The 23,014-nt window shown below is 35.3% G+C and overlaps 1 protein-coding gene across 10 annotated transcripts in view; it reads left to right on the top strand.

The window, feature by feature from the left end:
• The window catches only part of CEP112 (centrosomal protein 112), a 177,605-nt gene that overhangs the window by 44,388 nt on the left and 110,203 nt on the right, over nucleotides 1-23,014 (top strand). For all 10 annotated transcript variants that reach the window (XM_074888872.1, XM_074888876.1, XM_074888871.1 and 7 more), the window contains 6 exons: nucleotides 1,129-1,272; nucleotides 3,976-4,130; nucleotides 4,461-4,590; nucleotides 5,587-5,679; nucleotides 6,491-6,550; nucleotides 10,373-10,452. In XM_074888872.1, the coding sequence (XP_074744973.1) occupies nucleotides 1,129-1,272; nucleotides 3,976-4,130; nucleotides 4,461-4,590; nucleotides 5,587-5,679; nucleotides 6,491-6,550; nucleotides 10,373-10,452 (662 nt within the window). The remainder of the gene's footprint in view (nucleotides 1-1,128; nucleotides 1,273-3,975; nucleotides 4,131-4,460; nucleotides 4,591-5,586; nucleotides 5,680-6,490; nucleotides 6,551-10,372; nucleotides 10,453-23,014) is intronic.

A 23,014-nucleotide genomic window follows, 5' to 3' on the forward strand; every position in this document is an offset into this window, starting at 1 on the left:
TAAATATATAATATTTATAACTTTATATACTACTACTTATGTGTATTTTTTCCCTTGAATAGGACAGGTTATTTGAATAGACATTTCTGACAATAATGCAGATATTACTATAGTCTGTTGTACAGGAGGTAGAGACATTCCCAGAATTTTGGGCTTTATTTATATTTTATGCACATGGAGATGAAATATTTATTTATTTATTTTCCCAGATTATTTTTAAAAGGATCTCAAATTCAACAAATCTTTTGAAAACCACAGTATATACCTGATAATTTATTAGCTTTCTTATCTTTTGGATGAAAAATTCTATGTTGAGTTACTGCACACTGTTGAAGTCTTAAACAATGGTCCAGATTCACAGACACCCATGATTTTGCTAATTTATATGTTGGAAAGTAAAATTTATGCTTTTGCAAATTAACCTGATTTTAGCAATGTGTTTAGAGCGATGCTTTTATTTTGTATATTGAAGCTTTCTCCTTCAGCTGTGAAATGGATTTGTTAGAAACTTGAGAAATACATAATAGCTGTTACACAACCAATACACCATGCAAGTTTTGTATGCTAATTTGACATGGCATTATTCTTTAGTATTGAACAGATAGAAAATTCAGATTTGAGGCTGCTTAACTAGAAAGGGAGGCCACTGGCATTTAGAATATAAATCGAGGGTTAGTAATGACACAAATAATCCTTTCATTAGACATGTAGATAGTCAAGGTTCTCCAGCTTCTTACAAATTGAGAGGCAGATAAACTGGCAGTGTAAGTGTCTGGAGAGACTATTACGAGTTCTGTAGCAGAAATTCATTTATTTTGTGCAGCAGTCATTGGTGTTCATTTCAAATGTAAACAAAGAGAATAGCAGAGAATGGCAAAAATATGTATGTGTTTTAGTAATCTGTATGGGCACGTTATGCACTCTCTGCATTTTTAAATGACTTCTAAATTACCACTTTATAGAGCCATAGTAGACCTGTTTAGTGAGACAAGGATGTAGTTTTGTTATGGAGGACAGAAACGTGGCCTGTGCTTGTTAGTTATCCTGTTTAGACACTATAATAATGTAATACTTATAAATGCTAGTTTTACATGCTATTTATTATTTGATAATGTTTTTGTGATGCAGCTTCACAATGCTGTGGCTGAGATGGAGAAGGAGAAGTTTAATATTCGGAAGAAGCACACAGAAGATATGCAGAAACTGCTGGATGACACCAATGCTCGTCTTGGCAAAATGGAGGAAGATTATTTGGAACAGATAAAATCAACTGTAAGTTTTTTGTAAATATGTCAAGACAGCAAGAGTCTCTTACAGTATTCAAACTTCACGCATTTGTGCAAGAGTGTACGTAAATACTGTTGAGCTGAGAAATATTCTTGTTAGTGCAATGCAGTTGTTCTCTCTTGGGAGAGAACAGTGTCCTGGCAGCCAGACCAACCAAGGATTTTTTCCCCCTGGATAAAATTCATTGAAGTACAGCCCTTCAGTGCATATCACACAGATATGTATTTGTATTGAAGGACTGTTTCTAACATTTCTTACTGGTTTTAGGTTCAAGTTAGGAGAACTTTTGTCTCTCTAGGTTTGTAGACTCTAAAAAAGGATTTATATAGTACATCTGTTTTCATAGATACATGTGACTTCTTACCCACCTCCTCTTTGAATGATCAAATGCTTCTATTAGATTAAAGATCAAATGAAAACGTTTTTTAAAATAATTATTGTATTATTCTAAGTTACTGCATTTCATTCCTAGAATAATTAGAAACACGTAAACAGGTATAATCTGGATTTTGTGCCTGCTGTATAAATGATGTAAAAAGCAAAAAATTAACAAGTGTCCCCAAGAAAGCATCCTGTACTTTTTATCAGGATGAGATATGAAGAAAATTGAATGAGTGAAAAGATAATGTCAAGCAAAATTTATTCCTTTATTAATGAATGTCGAATTTAAAAATTAGCATTCAGATCATGTCATAGGTATGTCATAGGTAACAGTAAAGACAGAGAAAAATGGACACAGTCTGTCAGCAAGATTGAATTTAAGAACCATCAAAACTAGACAGATCTTGCTGAGCAGCTTCTGATTTAATAATTAAACATGGTAGAGTTCAAGGCAGGGCTTAAGATGAAAGACTAGACTGTCACTGGAAATTAGTTTTCTTTTTTTTTCCCTTTCTCTTTCTGTGTCTCCTGCTTCTTGTTTTGTTTTGGTTTTTTTGGTATTTCAGAGTTTCCTTGTTCAGAGTTTCATGTTGTCAAGAATGCCATTGCTGTTAGCAAGTGACATTGGCTGAACAGTTGAACTAATACCATAGAACTGATAAGTAGGGTTTTGTGCATTGAACAAGCATAAACTTCCTTGAGAGGTGGGGGGCCAGGCAGGAATTATGATATTTGGTGATATGTTAGGTGCCTCTCTTTTTTCTTTCCTTTTTTTTTTTTGTGGTGGTGTTCTTTGCAAACAAATAAACCCAAAACTAAACACACTAAACTTAAGCCCCTTGACAAAGTTCAGGTGACCGTGCTGGCTGTGTGAGGTTCTTGCATTAGTCCAGGTTTATTTAACAATTCTGTGACAGTTGGGGCACTGACTTGAGATGGCAGATGTTTGAATTTTTATTTTACTTTAACAGAGGGTGAAAATACTGTTCCGCTTCCCTCATCTTTGGACCTTTGTTAATATAAAAATAGCTATGATACATACATCCTGGAAGGACAGCTGTGTCTTATTTTTTGACTTCAGCCTCCTGAGGAGTTCTCTCATTTCCGTGCATATTAACATAAATTTAGGGATGAATGGGAAGTAGTAGAGTAGTCTCATGCCACCTGCCTGTTCTCATTCTACTAATTTTAAAAATTGTTTATATTAGGAGATGAAGTTCTGGGAAAAAGATACAACTTTTGATAGATGCTTGTAATTTATTGAAAGGAAATCACTGTAATTAAACAAATGAAATGGGGAAGAGGATTAGGGAAAGGTATACCAGCAGGGACTGGAGGAATGCACGCTCTGTCCTGATACGGGTTTGTTATATTCCAGTGCACAGCACTTTCCTTTTCTGTGTGCCTCCATTTTCCAGTAATAAAATGGAGATGATATACTTATCTTACAAGATGACCGGTGAATTATTTAGTTAATATTTGTTAATTGATTTGAAACACAACTAGATAGCATTTGCAATGTTAACGTAGCATCCGTATTATAACGTTCTTCTTGTTTCTTCCAAATCCGCAGCAGATATTCCTGTATCTTACTGTTTACAACCTTGGCTGTGGTTTTGCCAAAGTATGCACGTAAAAGGCAGCTGTTTAAAATCTGCAATTCTTTAACAACCTAAATGCATTACTCCTTGATTTAGTTTAGAAATCTGATATATGTATTTTTGTCTGTAAACATATGATGCTTGTAAAAGTACTCAGAAGAATATTTTAGCATGACAAACACTACAGATTGCACTGGATGCTATACACTTTAAAATGTTTTCTAGCTGACTTTTATAGCTGCCTCATCACCATAATGATCAGTAAAATCTTTTTATATACATAGTTTTTTCCTCAAATACTTTCCTATGTGCAGGTTGTATATATTGATAGTGATAACACACTTGTTGGTTAACGGAAGGTCTAAAAATGCTTTACATGTATTTTCATCCATTACAGTTTTCCATAAAAATTATCTGTCATCTCTCCCATATTAAAAGATTTGTAGTTTAGATATCAGTTGCACGTATTGTTTTGCTTAGGGGAGAAGATGTGTTACTTTGGGGGAGGGAATAGACATCAATATTTTTAAGATTTATTTTTTATATACAACACAGAATTTACTGTCATGATTGATGACAGCTTTGCTATTGTAGCTTTTGTGTCTCTGGACCACCAAAGAACCTTGTTGCTCTAGGCTACTGAATAGCAACAGGGGTATACCCTAATTTATTCTGGTGTTTTCTCAACAATGACCTATTCTTTTAGAACCAGACGATCAAAAAACTGGATGCTCGTGTCCAACAGTTGACTGTTGAGGCTGAAAATAGTAATTTACAGCGTCAAAAATTATCTCAACAAAAGGCTGATGCAGAACAACGTTACCAGGTGGTATGCTCTGAACTTCAGGACGTGAAAGCAAGGTAATTTCAATAGTGGTTGCTGTTTTTAACATTCAAGAATATGAAATTTCCAAAAGCAAACGTTCTTAATTTTATTTCAAGGACTCAGTGAATGGTAATTGGCATTAGAAAATGATCACAAAAATATATTAATTGATGTAAAACTCATTTTGGAACTGATCCAATCAGCCATCGTAAGGAGTATGTTATCCCTTATTTATAAGTATTTTATTCTGTTAAAATGAGCACGTGGTGCAGGCAAACTTTCATACTCTGTAGAATCGATACTGAACAGGGAAGATGCCAAACTACGAAAGCAATTTCCATATTCTGTTTGCTTGCTACTTGTAGGCACAGCTCACTTCAGAAAGACAAGGACCATATTATACAGGAATATGAGGAGAACATTCAGCAACTACAAAGTAAATATGATGCTGATATCAGTTTTATAAAGCAGGAACGTGCTCTCTCTGCAGCTAAGGTATGCTTCCACATATAATAGACATTAAAGTTGTTTATTTTTCGAGTGGTCTTCTCAATATAAGTGTAATGCTTATGAATAAATCCAAGGAACTTCAGTTCCCTAAGTTATTCATGTGCAGAAGTTTAAAAAATATGGTGATTTAATTTTTCATTCCTGAATTTGACTGAAAAATCATCTGCAGTTGACTCACAATTCTGGGGTGTGTGTGTGTGTACATACAGGTGGTATTTCCATACCTGATTCAGATAAGGTGCAATTAATATGCTGATTTTGTTTGTGCTTCTGTAAGAATTCCAGATACCAGAGGACCTCAGCACACTTAATGCCTTAATGTTTTCATAAGGCCTTTTCAATGAGGGGAAATATTTTTTTCCAGAAATAAACTGTCCTGCAAGCCTCTTAATGTGGAACATTATGTTAAATATTTATGTGTTTAAGACAATATTTTTAAATTTTGCAAGCATACATTCTGCCCAAAATGTAATAATTCTGGTTTGTTTCTGTAAAAGCATCTCTCAGGTTGATATCTACAAATACACATAGGTAGATATATAGTATATATTTAATATAATTTTCAAGGTAAATAATTGTAGAAAAGGATCATGTTTCAAATATCATCTGCTAATCCTTAGAGCCATGGGACGAATGGGTCTTTTGCATTTATTTCCCAGAATTCTGGGAGCTTTGATGGTACTTTACTCCATTTAATTTACAAGGTATTTTTTTTCTTTCTTTCAATTGTTAGTGCCAAAGTTGTTTTTATTATTAGTTGGGGGTTATTTTGTGGGTTTGTTTACATTTCTAAGTTTGCCAGACAGACACAAGTGAGTTAAGTGGAGTTGTAAACTCATACAGGTTTTTTTCCCCAAGTTGATAATTTTTTCCAATTTCCAGGCACCTTTGAGAAAGAAATTTCTAACACGCAAAAGATGTATCTGTAGAGTTAATGAGAAATGCAACACAAAAGTTCTGTTTTCTGTTAAATCCCTGCAGGCATCTGAGGAGATTGAAGAATTACAGCATAGTGTGTCTCTATTAAAACAACAGTTACAAGATTCAGAACATCAAAGACAGCAACAGCTGAGGGTGAGCCCTGAATTTCTTACTCAGGAGTGACCAGCTCTTTTTACTTTTCCCAGTGATTTGCATGTTTAGATATCCATACTGAAATGCACTTATATATAACATGCATCTTTGTATGTATTTTATTGATAGAAATATATAAAGTGTCACCTTATGCTTGAAGGTTGACTTAAAAAATATGACTAAGAGATCACTTTATGGGTAAGAGCAGAATTTTCACAGGAACTTTATGACTGTTTGTTGTAATTCACATGTTGAACCGGTATAAACATGGAGCAGTGGATTATAGAGAAGCATGTCAAAGAATTATAAGTATTTTTTTCCTAAACTGTAAAGTTTTAAGTAAGTTCCAAAATTGTTTTTGTTCCTATTTAACAGTTCAGTTCAATATTTCATCTTCCTATAGGCATTGAAATTAATCCTTCTATCTCAGGATAATGAGTTCCACATCTGTATCATGTATCAATCCTGTTTGAGTTTTGGCATATACTTTTCCTCTTATGTCTTTCATTTCACAGTTGATGTAGTACAGGATGGCATTTTAATAGCTCAGGAGAACAAGTTGCTGTTTCTCTTTAGAAGACATGAATCATGACTTTCGAGATAGTTTTGTTATACGTCGATATTTTTGCTGTTGGTTGAATTTTTTTTGTGCATTAAAGAATTTTTTGAATAATGATCCACTTTGTAGTGGATTTTTAATTTTTTATAGAATGTTCTATATAATAGCAAGTGTGTGTGTGTGTGTTTAATGACTGCTTTGTAATGAAAGAAAAATGTGATTTCTTTATTTAGAATACACATCTCTTTGCAGGATCAAGAATACAAGCTTCAACAGGACAAACTTCACTTGGAGCGTGTATATGAAAAACAGGTAATGTTTTCAGGAAAATATATTGTCCTAGGCACACTTTCAATTCTATTGTTTACAGAAGCTGAAGGTTGAAATTCTGAAATAAGTACTAAATTTTGGAATCCCAAGCATTTCACATGGGTTGGAAAAGTTAATTGGATGGCTTCAAGGAAGACTTTAAGTACAGCTATTTAAGTACAGAGATATCACCTCTGAATCTAGAAACCTATTGCCAAATGATGGAGGCTGGGAGAGCCTTACTAAACAAGTGCCAGTGTAAGCCTGTGCTGTGCCTATACGCTTCTTTTGTTGGCATCTGATGTTAACTGCTGTCAGAGAAAAGATAATGAACTAAATTGAACTTAGCCTGATCTGTTGTCAGTGTTCATATGTTCTTCCATACTTCTTTCCCCCCTAATATCTTTATTCCATACTTCTCCATGATTTGAATGTTGTCTATATATTGTCAACATGCACTCTTTTTATATCAGAAGCTTAAATTAAGAAAACATAATTTTCATCAAACACACTTCATCTTAAACCACTTTTCAAATAACTGTCTACTCTTTTAGACTTTAGACATCAATAGATTTCAAATTAAATTTCAATTTTAGTGATGTTATATGTTCAATTCATGCAGTGTGTAGTAAGAGGGTGTGTTAGATGCCTATTTAATTGAAAGGATGTGGTATTCAAACATGTCATTTCCAAATGTGGCAAATTTAAAACATCAAATAATAAATCGTGATCATAGCTACTTGTCACTTGGTAACAGCATTTGCAACATCAAGTGTAGTGAGCTTTTGGTTTGAGTTAGTGCCTTCTGCTGACTTGAAGTCAAATACTTTTTCATTCCAAGATATGTTTTGGTCTAATCCTAGCTTACATTTGTCTTTTTAGGCAAGTCATGGTTTTTATGAATGTTGGGCCTCAGGAAAACCCTAGGATTGGAGTAATATTGCAGGTCAAAATAAAAATATATCAGCTTAATTTGGATATCTTCTAGCTGTTGAAGGATAGTGGACATTGGTTTATTGCAATACATCACTTCCCCTGCAGATAAGTACAGATTACATGTGGCTGGTAATGTTTCTAGGCCCCAAGTCCAAATGCCATCAAATGGCTCACGTCTACACTATTAAACTTGACGCATCGGGACAGTAAGGTGGATGCATCCCTATTACCTTTCTGCAGTGGTGCCTGTCCTGTGTGACTCTTCAGCCATGTTTGAGGATCATTTGGTGGGAGAACGCTACTTGTCTTGGGCTAAGACCATGTCAGCAGTCGTTCTACACCAGTCAGCACAGATATTGAAGCTGTAACTCTGTATCAGTAAACAAGAAAGTAGACCCTTTATTTTTAATAGATAACTTCACAGCAGTTTGCCCGCTCATAAATTTTGATGTAACTGTGTTTTCGAAATCAAGTCTTTGAGAAAGAAGGAGAAAAAAATACATGTGAAGAATCTATGGATACAAATCCATGATATAGTATAGATTGGCCCATAAAATACTAAAACAAGCTTGTCTTCAAGTACAGGAATCATGAAGTCTCTGGTGCAATCTGTTCACTTAAGAACCTACCCATTATCTAATAATCTTTATTAGTCTACAGTGGCTATTGCCTGCTAGGATATTTAAACATCAAACAAATAATAGGTAGTAACCCTAAATGTCACTGTTTGATTAAATGTGCTTATCTACTGAATCAGGAACCAGTTAGGCTAGATGGTTTTACAAGCAAAGGAAACACCTGCTTTTTCTAAATAACCTACTGCTTGTTTTCCAAACATTCAGCTAAGCGTAAGAGCGGTGACAGATTATTCCTGAGAGCCATTCTCAAGCCAGCTGTTAAATATGTATAACTTTACCAGGTTTGCCAGTACCTTCTTTCCTGTCTGACAGACAGCCCATCAGTTTGGAGGCTCTTTCAAACCAACGAAATATTCAGACTTCCATGTAGTAAACACCTACGTGGAACTGCTTACAATAGAGAATCTTTAAGTTTGTTTTTTCATTGGACTATACTCTTATGCTTCTGACTATACACTTACTAAAACATGTTTTTCTTCATTGTAGTGACTTCATAGCATGTAACGTTGTAAATGATTGTAGGTGAATAAAGGATTTCCTGTGCTCCCTGTCTGATAAAGAAAAGCATGCTGAGTACGTCACATCACCACATTGTTTTTAGGGTTGCTCAAGTAACAAAACAAGCTCTTAGATATTATGAAACCCATAGTTTGAACCATGCCTGGGAGGTTGCCAGATTCTGAAGCTGCTTTCCTCTCTTGATCCAGAAGTACCAGAGAAAAGAATTCTTCATAAAAATGTCTATTCCTGGGTAGTGAATTTAGGAAGTGGGAGTCAGATTTTGTTCCATGGTTTTTGTGACTGTATTGCTTTATAGGGAGAGAAGCAATTTCTCAAATTGCTAGGATGTGTTCCTTGTGAGGTCTTGAAAGTTGCCTTATTCATTCTGCATTGATTAAATACTAGGAATTAAAATAGTATTTCAAATTTAAATGGTAACTAAAATATACTAGGAAAATGACAAAAATTTAGAGGAGAATTAAAGGGCCTCAAAGTTTTTTGTAACTCTGAGTATCTTTAGGATATTTACCTAACAGGTCTGTTTGTCTCACTTCTGTGTACCAGTGTGTCTTGTATAATATGTGTGTATAGATATTGCCTGGTTGTAATGGCAGTTGCATGGAGGGGAAGAATTACTTGGAAATGTACAGTTTGCTTGAGGAAATGGAAAGGAAGAGGGATAAGCAGCGTGGCCAAGCGAAGGAAGATGAAGAGAGGGGTGGGACCCGTGATGTTAGACAGTAGTGAGCCTCTGATGTGTACTGAGGTTATGTGGAGCAGAAGATTTCTGTTCTGCAAGATTATTCAAGGCGAAGACATATACTAATGCTGCTCTAGGTAAGAGATGATGAGGAAGAGACAGGAGGACCATGGGGCAGCTTCTTCCTGTCATGCGAGGATGCAGAGGCTTTCGGGTTGCACTGGGATTGATTTCTTGCCACATTCATTGGAGTGACAGTTAACTTATTCTTCTGGTTTCACACTGTGTTATAAGCAGCACGTGGTCACAGTTTACTGTGGAATAATAATTGTTAGCTAAGATGCTCTGTCATTTCAGAGGTGTCTGTGCTTTTTGTGGGTTTGTTAGTTGTACACTTATACAAGAGTGCCATACCCCCGCATTTCCAAATGGCATTTTTAATATCTGGATGCAAAAGGGAAAAATGGAGTTTTATACAATGATTCAAGCACTCTGGTTTGATCTCACTGGGCCAGGAGTTCATTAGTAAACCACTTTTCCTCAGTTTTACTTTTCTTGGGAGTCTCTACCCTCAGCTAGTTAATGTTTGGTTATGTATTGCTCTAAAGTGATGTTATTTACTATCATTACATTTGATATTTTTATAGTTGTAAGAATTGATAAAAAGTAGTTCACTGAGTTTCACAAATTGGTAAGTAGAAACTCTGCGCCATGGAGAATACAAGTCATTGTTTTAGGCAGATTTCTATATGCTTTCCTGTATTTATCTAAAGAAAATCTAGCTCCTTTTTATGTAATTATTGATATTTCTTTATTCTAGAGAATAATATTCATCTTGAGAAGAAAAATACATCTGTTGGCTGTAGTCTCGTACTTCATCTCCCTGTTAATCCTTATTCTTGCATTTTATGTAACTTTAGAAATATATAGATGGTTGTATACATCTGTGCAAAAGAAATATGCAAAATAGTTTTTATAATTTAAAATAACTGGGTTTTTTTAATCAGACTTGGTTTTAGCTAAAATATATCTTTTTCTTTCAAATTGTAGATTCATGGCATCCGGAATGATGTTGATAAAGAAAGAGGGGATTCTCAAAAGAAAATTCGCAAACTGGAAGAGACTTTGAAGTAAGTGAATATGGAATATTTGTTGAACCATCCCAAATTTTTTAGTCAAATTTATTAAATAAATTTATGCTTTGTCTTATCTAACTGCCTTTCTATAATTTGTCTGGGTTATCTTCCCATTGTAAAGCCACATCTTCAGGGTTCTAGTTAGCCATGACAGTTAAAGAGGTGAAGCAAGAACCAAACCACCCAAATTTGTTGACTTCAGGTGGTAGGAGTGAAACAGAATTGAAGTTAGTGATGTCAGCTGGTGTTGCCCTGTCAAATAAATGAAATTGTCTTCTATTTAGAATGGATACATAGTAGGCAAATAATCCAAGCTAAAGACTGGTTGATTTGGACTATTTTAGAGGAAAGGTTTAATTTGAAAGATGAATATATTTAAAATATATTTTAACTTGATTTAGTATATGATACTTGTGACGATGTGGATTTTTCCTCTTTGATACCACAGTTTTTTGTGCGAATACTTATTTTTCAAATGTAGCTAAGGCTCAGAGAAATGGTCTGCAGCGAGCAGAAGAGACTTTTCATTAACTAACTGGGAACAGCTTTTTTTGCTGACCTTGTACATTAAAAAACTAATCACAAGTTTGTTTTCTGAGTGGAGGAGTGGTTTACATACAGCAGATGCACATATGACAAGATCAATTCTTGTTATGCTGCTTCCATTTTTATTATGTAAAATATTATTTCCATATGCTTACGCAGTTTAAATTCAAAGTTATGGAAATAATTTCTAGGGAAAACGGATTATTCTGAAACAAGCCAGAAGTTATTTGCTAAAACTACCCAGTTAAATGTTACAGTGTATCTTATCTAGGCTGACAGAGGCATTGTGAAGATACTTTTATTCAACAAAGTCACAGGGCTGAAGTCTATTCCTTTTTTTCTATAATCTCTGAGGTATTTGGCATAAATAGAGACTATTTTAAAACACTACAGACATTAACAAAAACTGTAGCTTTTAATCTTTAAATTCTTTACACTGACTTTTATTTATAGTTTTAGGGAGATTGAATTGTTATCAACTAAACTTAATCTTTTAGTATTTTAACGTCTGATTCCTTGATAATATAGTTGCATTAATTATCTTCCATGTCTTTCAAATAACATGTCATTTTGCACTTATGTTAAAAAAAAATGTCTGACTTTAAAGTCCACTGGCTGCTCAGAATATATGCCCCATGTGGGTGCTCTCAGCACAGAATAAAGGTGGTAGTGCTCTTCAGGCAAGTGTTTGTGAAGTGGGTTAGTGTGCTGTGAATTTTGGACCTAGTTTTAATTAACAGCACTGCGCTGAGAAGCTCTTCTAGATAGCTGAGGAGGTCCTCATTTGTTTCAGATATTCCCTAGCTGTAATTAAGCTTAGATTTAAGCTTAGGTTAAAGGTTTCAAGACTAAGGTTTCAAGAACCCAGTTTACCACTGGATGCTTCAGGGCCCACAAATTAAGATGATGTTGGCAGAGGCCAGTCCCAGCCTTGTGTTTTGTGTAAGTGGGTGTCCTTTGGCCAAATCTGAGGATGGGTCAGCTTCTGGCCAAATCTGAGGATGGGTCAGCTTCTGGCCAAATCTGAGGATGGGTCAGCTTCTGGGTTTTCAAAGTGTCTTCTAATATAAGCTACTTCCATTCATATTGTAGTGTACTCTTCCCAGGTTCTCTTCCATGTCCTATGGCACTCTTTCCGTTACGCTTTTTCTTTTCTTTTTTTGGTTCAGGGTGTTGAAAATGATGTAGCAATTTCTAATATTAAATGATATATCACTCTCCTAATTTAAAATGGACAATGTTTTAATTTTGGAGATAGGTAGCTTACTCTTGAATAATGAATCTATACTACTGTTCGTTTGGTTGTTTTATAGCAGTGATTTGGGGTTAATTTTAAGATTAGTAATAGAATTAGTGATGCTATATAAGTAATTATTTTGCAATTGAATAGAAATAAAGATTAACTTTCATCCGTGTTTTTGTCTGAATGGAGACAAAAGTGAGTTGGCAGAGTCATCGGGGTGGATTTGTGCTTGTGAAGATTAAAAATACTGTATTTACAGAAATATAGTGCCCCAGTCTAAATGCAGGATATATTCTGCTGGCCAGTTCTTTGAGATTTCAGCTCTGATGCAAAACCTCTGCGTCTTACATCTGTACTTCTCTGATCACGGATGTGTCCGTGCACACGACTGTTAAGAACAGACTCGCATGCCCAGTGTAGAGGAACTGCTAATCCTGCAGGGCTGACTTTCTGGAAACCGAGCCATTAATTTAGTATCAAAGTTTCTGGACAATATTAAGATTTTACATGTATGCATTTATGTACGGTATGTACGTAATACATAACGAGCAGTAATATTTTTATGTCTGAAATGGATGGCTTCCTTATGGCTTTTTTTCCCATTGCTGCAAAAATGAGTCTTAACAGTCTCTTACTGTTAATATGAATCCACAAGATCTAATGTTTTATATGAAAATCCTTTATTTTTTTGCATTTCTTTGACTATTTGTGGAATCAAATTAAGTAATTACAAGCTAAGGCAGACACAGTAAACCTTTAGAAAACAACCTTATCTTCCTTGAGATGGGTGAAAATACAGTTCAGCGCCTTCAATAGAAGCGATGCCTTGTGGAATTGCAGCTCAGAACCCAGAAGGTGCATCAGTGATTTCTCATAAACTACTTTGATCTGAATGCACTTTGATTCTGAAATGGCCACAGGATTCTATCTTGAGTAGCTAGGCAGCTGCAAACACCTAGAAGGGGAAGTGGCAGGCATCTTGGTGGTTTTTGCTTTTGTTTTTTTTTATTTTTTTTCCAGTAGCACAAGAGCAAACAGTGCTATTGCAGTTTCAAACATATCCACACAGTTGCATAATGAAAATGATTTGAGACCTTGTGTGGAATAGTAAAATCCACATTTCTAAAAGTATCTTTCACTTCCAAAAAAAAAAATAGCCTTGCCAGTGTTTTAATACTGAATGGGGGTTTACATAGTTTATGGAAGGTATTTTTTTCTTCTTCTTCTGAAGTTTATGGTAGAAATATCTGTCAAAAAGAAATCTTCTGCAAAAGAATTGCTCTAATACTCATGACTATTGGTGGTGACTTGTAGATATAAATTTTATATTTAATTTAGCAATGCGTGTTATAGGCATTGCCTAATAGCAAAAGTCACTATAAGAAGTGCTCCAAGGGTTTTTCTAGAATGTCATTTAAAGTGCATTTGTATAGTAACAAAGTATGCTTAAAAAGCTTCTGTGTAATTACTTGGGGGGAAAGGTTGTTTCTCTAATCCCTTTAGTTTGGTTGCATAAAATATGTCATGAGTGAGCAACAAATAGTCTAAATCTCTGTGGTTCTTATCGCTTTTATTTCAAGTACAGGAATAGGAAATAAAGAGGTATAGTTATATTACAATTTGTCACACTACAGACTGGGTTGAATACAACAGAAAAAGTTAAGAAAAAAATCTGTATCTGTTTGTTGCTGAAGAAATTCCATGGAAGAGAAAGAAAAGCTCTTGCTAACTTTATGCAACACTGTTATCCAGAGTAGCTCTCAGCATCATCTGCTGTGTCTTGCTCTGTGAAATTTGGGCAGCCATTTATTAAAAATATTTATTTTGCCTCTGCTAATATTTTAATATCCAATTACTTCATAATTTTAATTTACTCGGCTGCAGGGAAATATTTCCCGTTTTACTGAAGAATTGAAATACAGAAGCTTAGAGACTTGTGGCAATTTAGGGACCCGGAAACAGGCATGGCCTTGATGTGGTTTAAAAATGAGGCTGGGACATGTATGTTAAAGGCTCTTTGACTGTTTTCACTCTTATTTCTATTTCAGTGATCATTTTTGAAGCAACTTTACTTATCTAATCTGCACTTGGGTAATGTTCCCAGCACTAGTACTCCAGGTTTATTTTAGATTTATGCACTTGTCGACAGACCTAACACAGAGGTCTAAAGACCTCTTTCCCACAAGAAATAATTGTATTTTTAAAATGTTTAAGTATTTAAGCTCCATTCAGTTTGGACCTGTTCTGCACATCCTTTGGCTGTGAAGACTTTTGCTGTGTCTGTAAGTAGCAGTTTTTGGTAAATATCTGTCCCAATTTCTAAACAAAAGCTCTAAAGTTGTATCTAACTCGTTTTCATAAAAAGATGCAAACATTTGGAGCTGTTAATGCTTTAGTCAGTTGGATGTGTCAATCACAAATTCTGTTTCTTTTCAATGGAAGGAGTACTAATAATGACCTCTGTTGATACTAGTCCTCAAAGAACAAGAACTCTAGCCCTCTCACTATAGAATTGTTTGAAGACATATCGAAAGCATTATTTAAAAAAAAAATAAATCCTTTTTTACTGTTTGTTTTGGTTCCAAAATAGCATTGTGAACTACAGACAACAGTCTTCCTAGTAATAGCAAAAATTTCAGAAATAATTATAGTAGTAATTTAATGAAACACCAGTGGGAGTGCATGTTCAATAAGGACCTTGGAGATAAGTATGTATTACCTTCACAATTTAAATATTCAGAATTTAATGTCAGCTGGGAAGTCACAGCCATGATCTCGAAGGCTTCCCGTGGAAGTATCAGAGTTCTGTGCCAGGCGTTATTTGCAGCCAGCATACACTCTAAGGCTGGCCTCATTTATTTGCTGATAAACAGAGAAACTTAGAACATTGGTGCTGAAGATCAGAGGTAAAAATCTCTTTTATGATCCAAAGAGAGAGCAGACTAGCCATGTGTATTATTAGTGTTTATACACTCCATGAGTGTACGAGATATAACTGCCAGCTTTGCCTACATCAAGGAGGATATCAGGTGTACAGGAGGTAACATTTGTTTTACAGCATTTGGTTTGAAGTCCATTTATATGTTGTTAATAATAATATATAAAAAAACTAAAGATGAAACAGTAAAGAAGGAAGGATTTGATTGTAGAAGTAAATAGTTATAGTTACGTTTGGGTTTTTTTGAAGTGTGAATACAGCATATATTTAGGTCACCTCAGTTTTTAATGTGGTTTGGTTGTGCCACTTTCATTCTGGAGTCCATAATATCTTTATGACTGCAGGGATATATAAAGTTTGTCCATCCTGAGATGGAGTTTTTGGACTAAATTGTAAACATATGTAAGAGTTGAGGCTGTTATCTGTCACCTGCATGGAAGTACGGACCACCTTGCTGCTACTGGTGACTCAGGATAATGGTTGTGATGGTTCTCACATACTGGAAATAATTATGGGATCTGATTTAATGCTTTTTAGTTTGCAACTTATACACAAATTAATAGTTCATTATGCTAATGAAATATAGCTTTCCTGAGTTCTGACTCTTCTATTCTGTAGTGTGATTGAAAGAAACAATTTTTTAAAAGTCATGTTAGGAGAAATGAACTGTTGCCTCTACAGGTGCAGACGTTGTAGTTGAACACTGACATGTCAAGGAATGTGTGTACAATATCTAGTGAAATGCTTCACAACCTTCTTCCTCTCCATCTTTGCCTTTTTTTTTAGACCTGCCTGCGGAGCCAAATCTCAGCACTTTGCAAGTGGTGATGATACAGAGCAAATGTTTAGCAGCTGGTTTATTGAAAGCCACTTAATAAAATTGTTTGTTTATATAAGAAACTAGCAACACCTCTTTTTTCCATTGCTTCTCTACCCTTCATCTGAACTTGTTTAAAACTCTTCTGGGGACGAAAGAGGGGCTAAACTTTCCAGAAACCAGCAGAGCTGCTCCTATCTATTAGCAGATTTGTATTCTTACAAGGGTTTCTAAAGCCACACACATACCATTTTCACAGTATTTTGTGATTTGGTTTAGATGGCAGACCAAAGCCTTTCAGTCTTTTCAAACAAAGGAATGGTGTGAAGGTGGTGCATGTAGGTGATCAATAAAATGCAGAAATAAAAGTAGTTTACCTTTCTTTTCCCATACATACTTGTGTACATGCACGTATTTTCTCTGGGAATCCTTGACATGAGAATCAAGAAGTTGATTTCTCACTGGGGATGGTGCCGTGGAGTTTCTGTACTGTAGACTTAAAAAGATTTATTTCATTGCTTTCTATTATTCCCAGTATGATAGCTGTGTCAATCCCTTATACCTACCTCCACATGCTGATGTTAGACTCTACTATTTCTAGGGACTTTGTTAAGTATAGTTCAGTGATATTAATATACATTTTAAATTTCAATTTTTGTGTAGTACAGTTATTACTACTAGAAGGTTTTGTTTTCTAGACAATATCTGATAAAAATGCATTTGCACTTGTATTTACTAAAGTTGGAAAAATGTTGTTTTGGAAAAGAAATAACAATTGTTTCATACCAGTTACTTTTCTTGAAATCTTAGTCATTTCTTTATTCAAAGGGCTTCTACTTGTCACCTCCTAGCATGGTTTGCCAGTCATTTGGTTATTCCCTTCTGAATCATTTGTTCCCTACCTGACATTGTCACAAGGTGCATGGAGCAGTGGAGCTGGAGCTCTTCTCAGGCTTGTCCTGAGGTTTTAAACTTAGTACTGATACTTGTAAAGCCTTAACCGAATGGTGTTTGTATCACACTTACTCAGAAGCTAGTGTCAGTACGGTCTGTGAGAAGAAATCTAATTACAATTGAACTTCAGTCTGAATTCCTGACTAAAGGGATGCCTGGATCACAGCTACGTGAAGGTTCAGTGTGTTCCCGTCTCCTCTCATTTTTACTTCCACAGGGCTTCCGTCTGGTTTGGACTCTGGTGCAGTGGAATGATTTGAGTTTATGTGATCCTCTTATCATGCTGCCCTGAGTATTTTCTGTTGTTGTTCTGAAACTGCTTGTCTGTCTCCAGCAGGTGGTCAGCCTGGTGTTTTCCACGGTTCCTCTGTATTGGTGAAATGGGGACAAGACAAAAATGGGAACAGGATGAGATGGTCCCTTGCAGAATCTTTATTCTACTTTTTCCTACAGCTATGGCTGTGTAATGACTCATTTTTTATTGTATAGTTTTCTTTGACATACAAAGAGAAAGCCTGAATTTGTTTGATCTGAAAGGCTCTTTTTGCTTTCTTCAGAATATGTAAATATGTATTAAATTTTATCACCAGAAGTTTTATGTAAGGGTGTTTTAGTCTCTGAAATTACTTATCTCGTGCAAAATTCGCATGGTGTTTGTATAACTTTTCTCTGTATTATTGTAAAAGGGACAACGTAAAAGAAATGAGAGTACATAAATCAGAAATAAATGATATACATAATGCTTCTGAGCTAACAAAGAGGGAGACAGATGAAGGCAGGGATAAAACCGTGAAGATAGATGTCAGGAGATAGAATAAATAGCAGCGAATATAATTTCATTTTGTTTTGCAGGCTACAGTTGCATAATTTTGCATTTGGTGTTATGTACATTTAAAAAAAAAAGTTAAATTTGGACTTTCAAAGTATACAGAAATTATATTTTTTAAAAACCTGTGAGTTACAGTGGATTTTGAGAACTTAATGATACCAAACCTTTTGAGAACTTTATTTTCAGACAGCTGCTTCTTCAGAACGCTGTTGTATGGATTGTGTTGTATAGACTTTCTGTGGTGATGGATGTCATAAATGACATCGCAGAAAAATACAACTGCATGATAATCATCAGTACAATGATAAATAAATATATGGAGTGATAGCTTTAACCACAAGTTGATTTTTTTTCCTTTCTTGCTCCTCTGAGTTGAATCTAGATTCTGAATAATCACTTGTTAATATTTTTAGGGTAGTTGCCTAAGTGTAGCTGTTTTCCTGTAGTTAATTCCATTTTTCCTTGAAAATGAAGTATTTGTGTGTGGAGGAATTCTTGTAGGAATGGAAAAGCTATTGCTATTTAAAGCCGGAAATAATTAAAGAAATATGAGAAGGCATTGTCTTTAATTCCAAATGTTGTAATAAAGAACATTGTTAAGAGTTTATACTCATGTTCATTGTGTTCATCATTCTCTTTTAGTAAAATGTTTAGTGTTGTTTGCAACAGTTACAATATGATGAAAAAAGCAAACTTTGTGATTGAAAACCAGGGGTAATGTTAAGTGGCTGAGGAATTTGGATATAGTTTTACTCTTCAAAACAGTTCTGTGTGGGGTTTTTTTGGTGTGTGGTTTTTTTTTTTCCTCCTCTAAGAATCAGTGGAAAAACAGCCAGCTGTTCTCCACTTGGTGCTGTGTTTGAGCATCTGAAACCTTTTAGAGCAAAACCAGTCAAAGTTTCCAGCATATTGTAAACATTCCTCTAGCCCCAGTGAACATGCTGACATAACCCTCGCTCTAGGGGGCACAATGTAAAGTATGAACAGAGGACAAAAAAATGCGGTAGCTTTATTTAATAGTCTCACTTAAAAGAAAAAATAGTGTTCTATTAACTATTTACAGCCTTTCATTTTCTTTCACCAGTTTCTCTGGAGACCTACTGGCAATAATGAAATATGTATTTAAAGGAAAGCTCCAGTCGTACGAAAAAGCGTAACAGTTGATTTTTAATCCTTGTCTATGGGACCCTTATGTCCCTCAAGATGGATATAGAGATATCATGTGACATCTTTTTAATGATACCAACTATGAAAATACTTCAATATATTATATAGCTGTATGAAATGAAAAATGTTGCCTTGTGAGATGAAGAGCATCGGTGTATCATGCTATAGCTGTTAGGTTCACCGCTGTAAATTGCTATTCTGGTAATTAACGTAGTGAAGGGCTGTGGATTTTGACCTCACTAAATGAATATAAATGTAGTTAACACAAATGTCAGAATTGTTCCCTTATTATTCTGAAAGACTTCCCTTTCCCATTAGTGTATCTTTTAGATTCAGTGCAGTATATTTCAAGACTACATAGTGCCCAAAGCATTGAAGAAATGAGAAGAGCCTTCAGTTGCCTGAAGAAAGTCTTACAGATGACTGAATTTAATTACTTATTTTTTAATAAGTCTGAAATGTTTCAGGCTGTCACCTTTTTTGGGTCAGTTAAAAACTATCTACAAAAGTAGTACAAATAATGAGTTTGTTCCTTTTGTTGTTGCGAGATGATTATGATTTCTAGACTTCAATTACACTTTGTAATCTTACACTTACACTTTTTATTTACTTTGTACAACTTTCTTCCAGCTTCATCAACAACACAACCAACCTTCATTGAGGAATTAAAGTTAATATTTCAAACAGTACTTTTATTGAAAGAAAATCCATGTTTACCATACCAGCTTCTTAGAAGAAACTGATGAGCTGAATACTCATCATTCCTCAGTATTGTTACTGTATTTTCTGTTACGAGATGGATATTATTATTCTGAATCCTAAACTATAGTAATACAATTATTTTAGCCATAAAAATAGTTACCTTAAGTATGTAGAATGACAGAATGAAGACTTATCTTTGTACCTCCTTGTGTAGGCGAGTGACATGGTTGTTTTTTGGATTCTTCACTTATTTATTCAAAACTGGTATTCGGTGGTGTAGCCATCATTGGCTAAGGGCAGAAGAGAAACAGGACTGGTGGGAAATAATTTATTTTATTAAAGACTTTTTGACCCAGGATGTTTTTATCAGTACCTCTTTGAAATAAACCTGGCATGCTTTAAGCTGAAGTAATTAGTTAGATGCTTCATTTAGAATTCTGTACTGGAAAAATTGGAGGCAGTCTTAATACTGTTATTTCATCCTCGTCGTCTTGGATTTGCCAGCCACTGTTGGCTCTGTCACTCACAACACATCTTGGGCTGTTCTTTGTTAGTGTTAAATGATTCTTTTTGCCTGGCTCTCCTGCTCTGCCTGGTGATCTCTCCCATAGTTTGTCCTTCAGATGGTTTATTTTATTCCCCCTCCAGCTTTCTCTGCCACAGCACTGTTCTCTGATCACTTATCTCCTCCTTCTTTGCACCTCTTCTCTGGGTATCTCATGGATCTATTTACTATCTGTGCTGCTGACTTCCTGGTCCACCTTTTAATTACAGTCTTGTCTCCTTTTATCAAAGCCATTATCTACATCTGTCTCTCTAATTCTCCCCTCCGTGTTCTCCTTGTTGAGGTTTAGCTGTCATCTCAGCATGTAAAAGCCATGACTATTAATCTCTGTTCTAATCCTCCTCTCTCGATAACTGAGCCTCTGTGGCCTTTCATATATGTGGTGTATCTAAATCTTGGAGACAGTTTCTGCAGTGTGGAGCAAAATTATAACATTTTCTTTTCCAGCCACATTTACAACACTTGCCCAGCCTTTTAACCCACATCTCATTCATCATTTTGCGGTTGCTGTTTTTATTCTGTTTGCATAGCACCTAGCACAACAGTACCCTGTCATTATTGTAATGAGAAATAGTTATAATAATTATTAGTGTGTTTAACCAATGTCTAGTTAATTTGTGAGCCATTAATTTTGAATGTAATGCATTATTCTTATTTCACAGAAGTGTGATACTACACACGTGGAATATTATTTACTCTAAATTCATTAACGGCTTTAAGTAGTGGTTTAGTTTGTTAATGTTATCTCATGATTTATTTAAACATAAGTATATAGTTTAAAATAATAATTGTATTGTAAATATCATTCATTGTCATAGCTTACTTGAACGAATGCAGACCAGCTTTTTGATGTTAGCATCTCAAATTATGCAGACTGTAAACAATTTATAAGTGGATTCGTGCTTTTTGTCATAAAGACAAACTCATACTTAAAATCAGGGAATGAAAGATACAATTGTTCTCTAATTTATATTTTTGGCTTTAATTCTTTGAAATGATGAAGCAAGTTAGAATGCTTTCTAACAACTTCGAAATATTAAAGTGCCCAGGGACAGGATAGGGATGATGTTTTGAAGGCAATAAATATTTCAGCTTCACATTTCAGTCTTTCTTCTTTGTTCCTTTGATCTGGCTTTGGTTTAGTTATCATTCCGCTTGAATGACTTCACACTGTCTTTCTTCCTCTCCACACCAAAAAGAAGTGTTCTGCACATATTCCATATGTTTGGGCGCTCGTGTTGTAGGAGAGCTCTTGTGTTCCTCATTGTTTTCTGGTAATAACTGCCTCTGCAGTAAGATACTCTAACCACAGCCAAGGTGGGTGTATTTAGGCCCAATACGTAGTTTACACAGAAAGTTATTATGTAACTATCACTAGTTTTTGTTTAAAAAATAGTAGAGCAGGAAAAGTAAAATTGTTTTTTTGTGTATTTCAAAGAATTGGTATTACGACTGAAGCATTTTTCTGTAACAATAAACTAAACCAGTAATCCCTTCTTTCTACAAATATATGGTACTTTAGGCCTTAATATATGATGTAGTTGAAATAGTTTGTATTCAAGAAATTAAATTAGAGCGGCTGTTAGGTGAATTGTTTTTTCGTGGTTATTGCGCCCAACCAAACAGCGGTGTCATGGATCTTGCATGTGGCTGTAAATCGATAAACTGCTGCATTCGTGGAGAGTCCTGCCAGTATCGGGGCACCTGCATGTGGGAGTCTCTGGGATCAGGAGCAGGATCGTGGCTTCACATACAAAATCTTATATGTGTGTCTGTATACTGGGTAGGTGCTCGTGTCTGTAGCTTATACACAAAAGATACTAATGTAAATTTCCTGAATTTTGCTTTTTCATGGGAAGGTTGTGTGTTTTGATGAAGGTTATGTTTTTAGCTACTCAGTATGCTTGTATTATATTGTCTAGCAAGTTGTGTTCTCCTTTGAAAATGTGTTTATGTAGGTCTTTTTAAATCTAAATGGACTATATAAATGGTGGCAACTAATTTTGTTTCAACACAGATTAGTAAGAGAGTCAATTTTTTTATTTCTTGTGTCACCAAATGAAAAGGACAGCTGTTTAGAAACAAACTCAGCAATATCCTTCTTAAGCTGCTTTCCAGCAAGTGAGTAGTTTGCAGTTTGGTGGGTAGTGAAGCAATTTTCCCCCAGAACTATTAATATTTGGGGAGGAAAGGAAGGAATGGGCAAAGACTTGCCAAATACAGCAAATCTGAATACATTGGATCAGCACATATATGTCATGTGGGACCATGAGGGTAATCAGCAGGAGAGCCTGGCCTTTCCGAGCAGATCACCATTCGAAAATCTTGCCTTCATCGGTGGGACTGAAGGCTCAGCTGTTACTCTGCTTTTCCCATACCTCAGCCTTATAGAGCAAGATTCATTTTTATCTACAGGCATAAACCCGGAGTCATACTAACCTGTGATAGACAAGAGATGACGCCTACCCCTCTTGTGGAGTCCATCAGAATCTAAGCTTCAGAAGCTTATTCACTGGCAAAACATATCCTTGCCATAGAAATGCCTTGCTCTGATTTTTTGCTCCACTACAGTTGGGACACAATGGTCTGTTTGGACACAAGTGAGTTTTCCCTGATGCCAGCAGTATTTGAAAACCTGGCAAAGAATTTGCATATTCATGAATTAAAGCCTGGTATAATTTTTATAAGAAAACATCAGGAGTTTCACAATCAGGTTATTTTTCATATCGCTGGAAAGCACGCTCTGTGCAGGGAGCTGGTGTGTGGATTTGCTAATGGAATGTGAAACTCGCTGT

This window comes from Strix uralensis, chromosome 19 (genome assembly GCF_047716275.1).
Source record: "Strix uralensis isolate ZFMK-TIS-50842 chromosome 19, bStrUra1, whole genome shotgun sequence".
Classification (NCBI taxonomy): Eukaryota; Metazoa; Chordata; class Aves; order Strigiformes; family Strigidae; genus Strix; species Strix uralensis.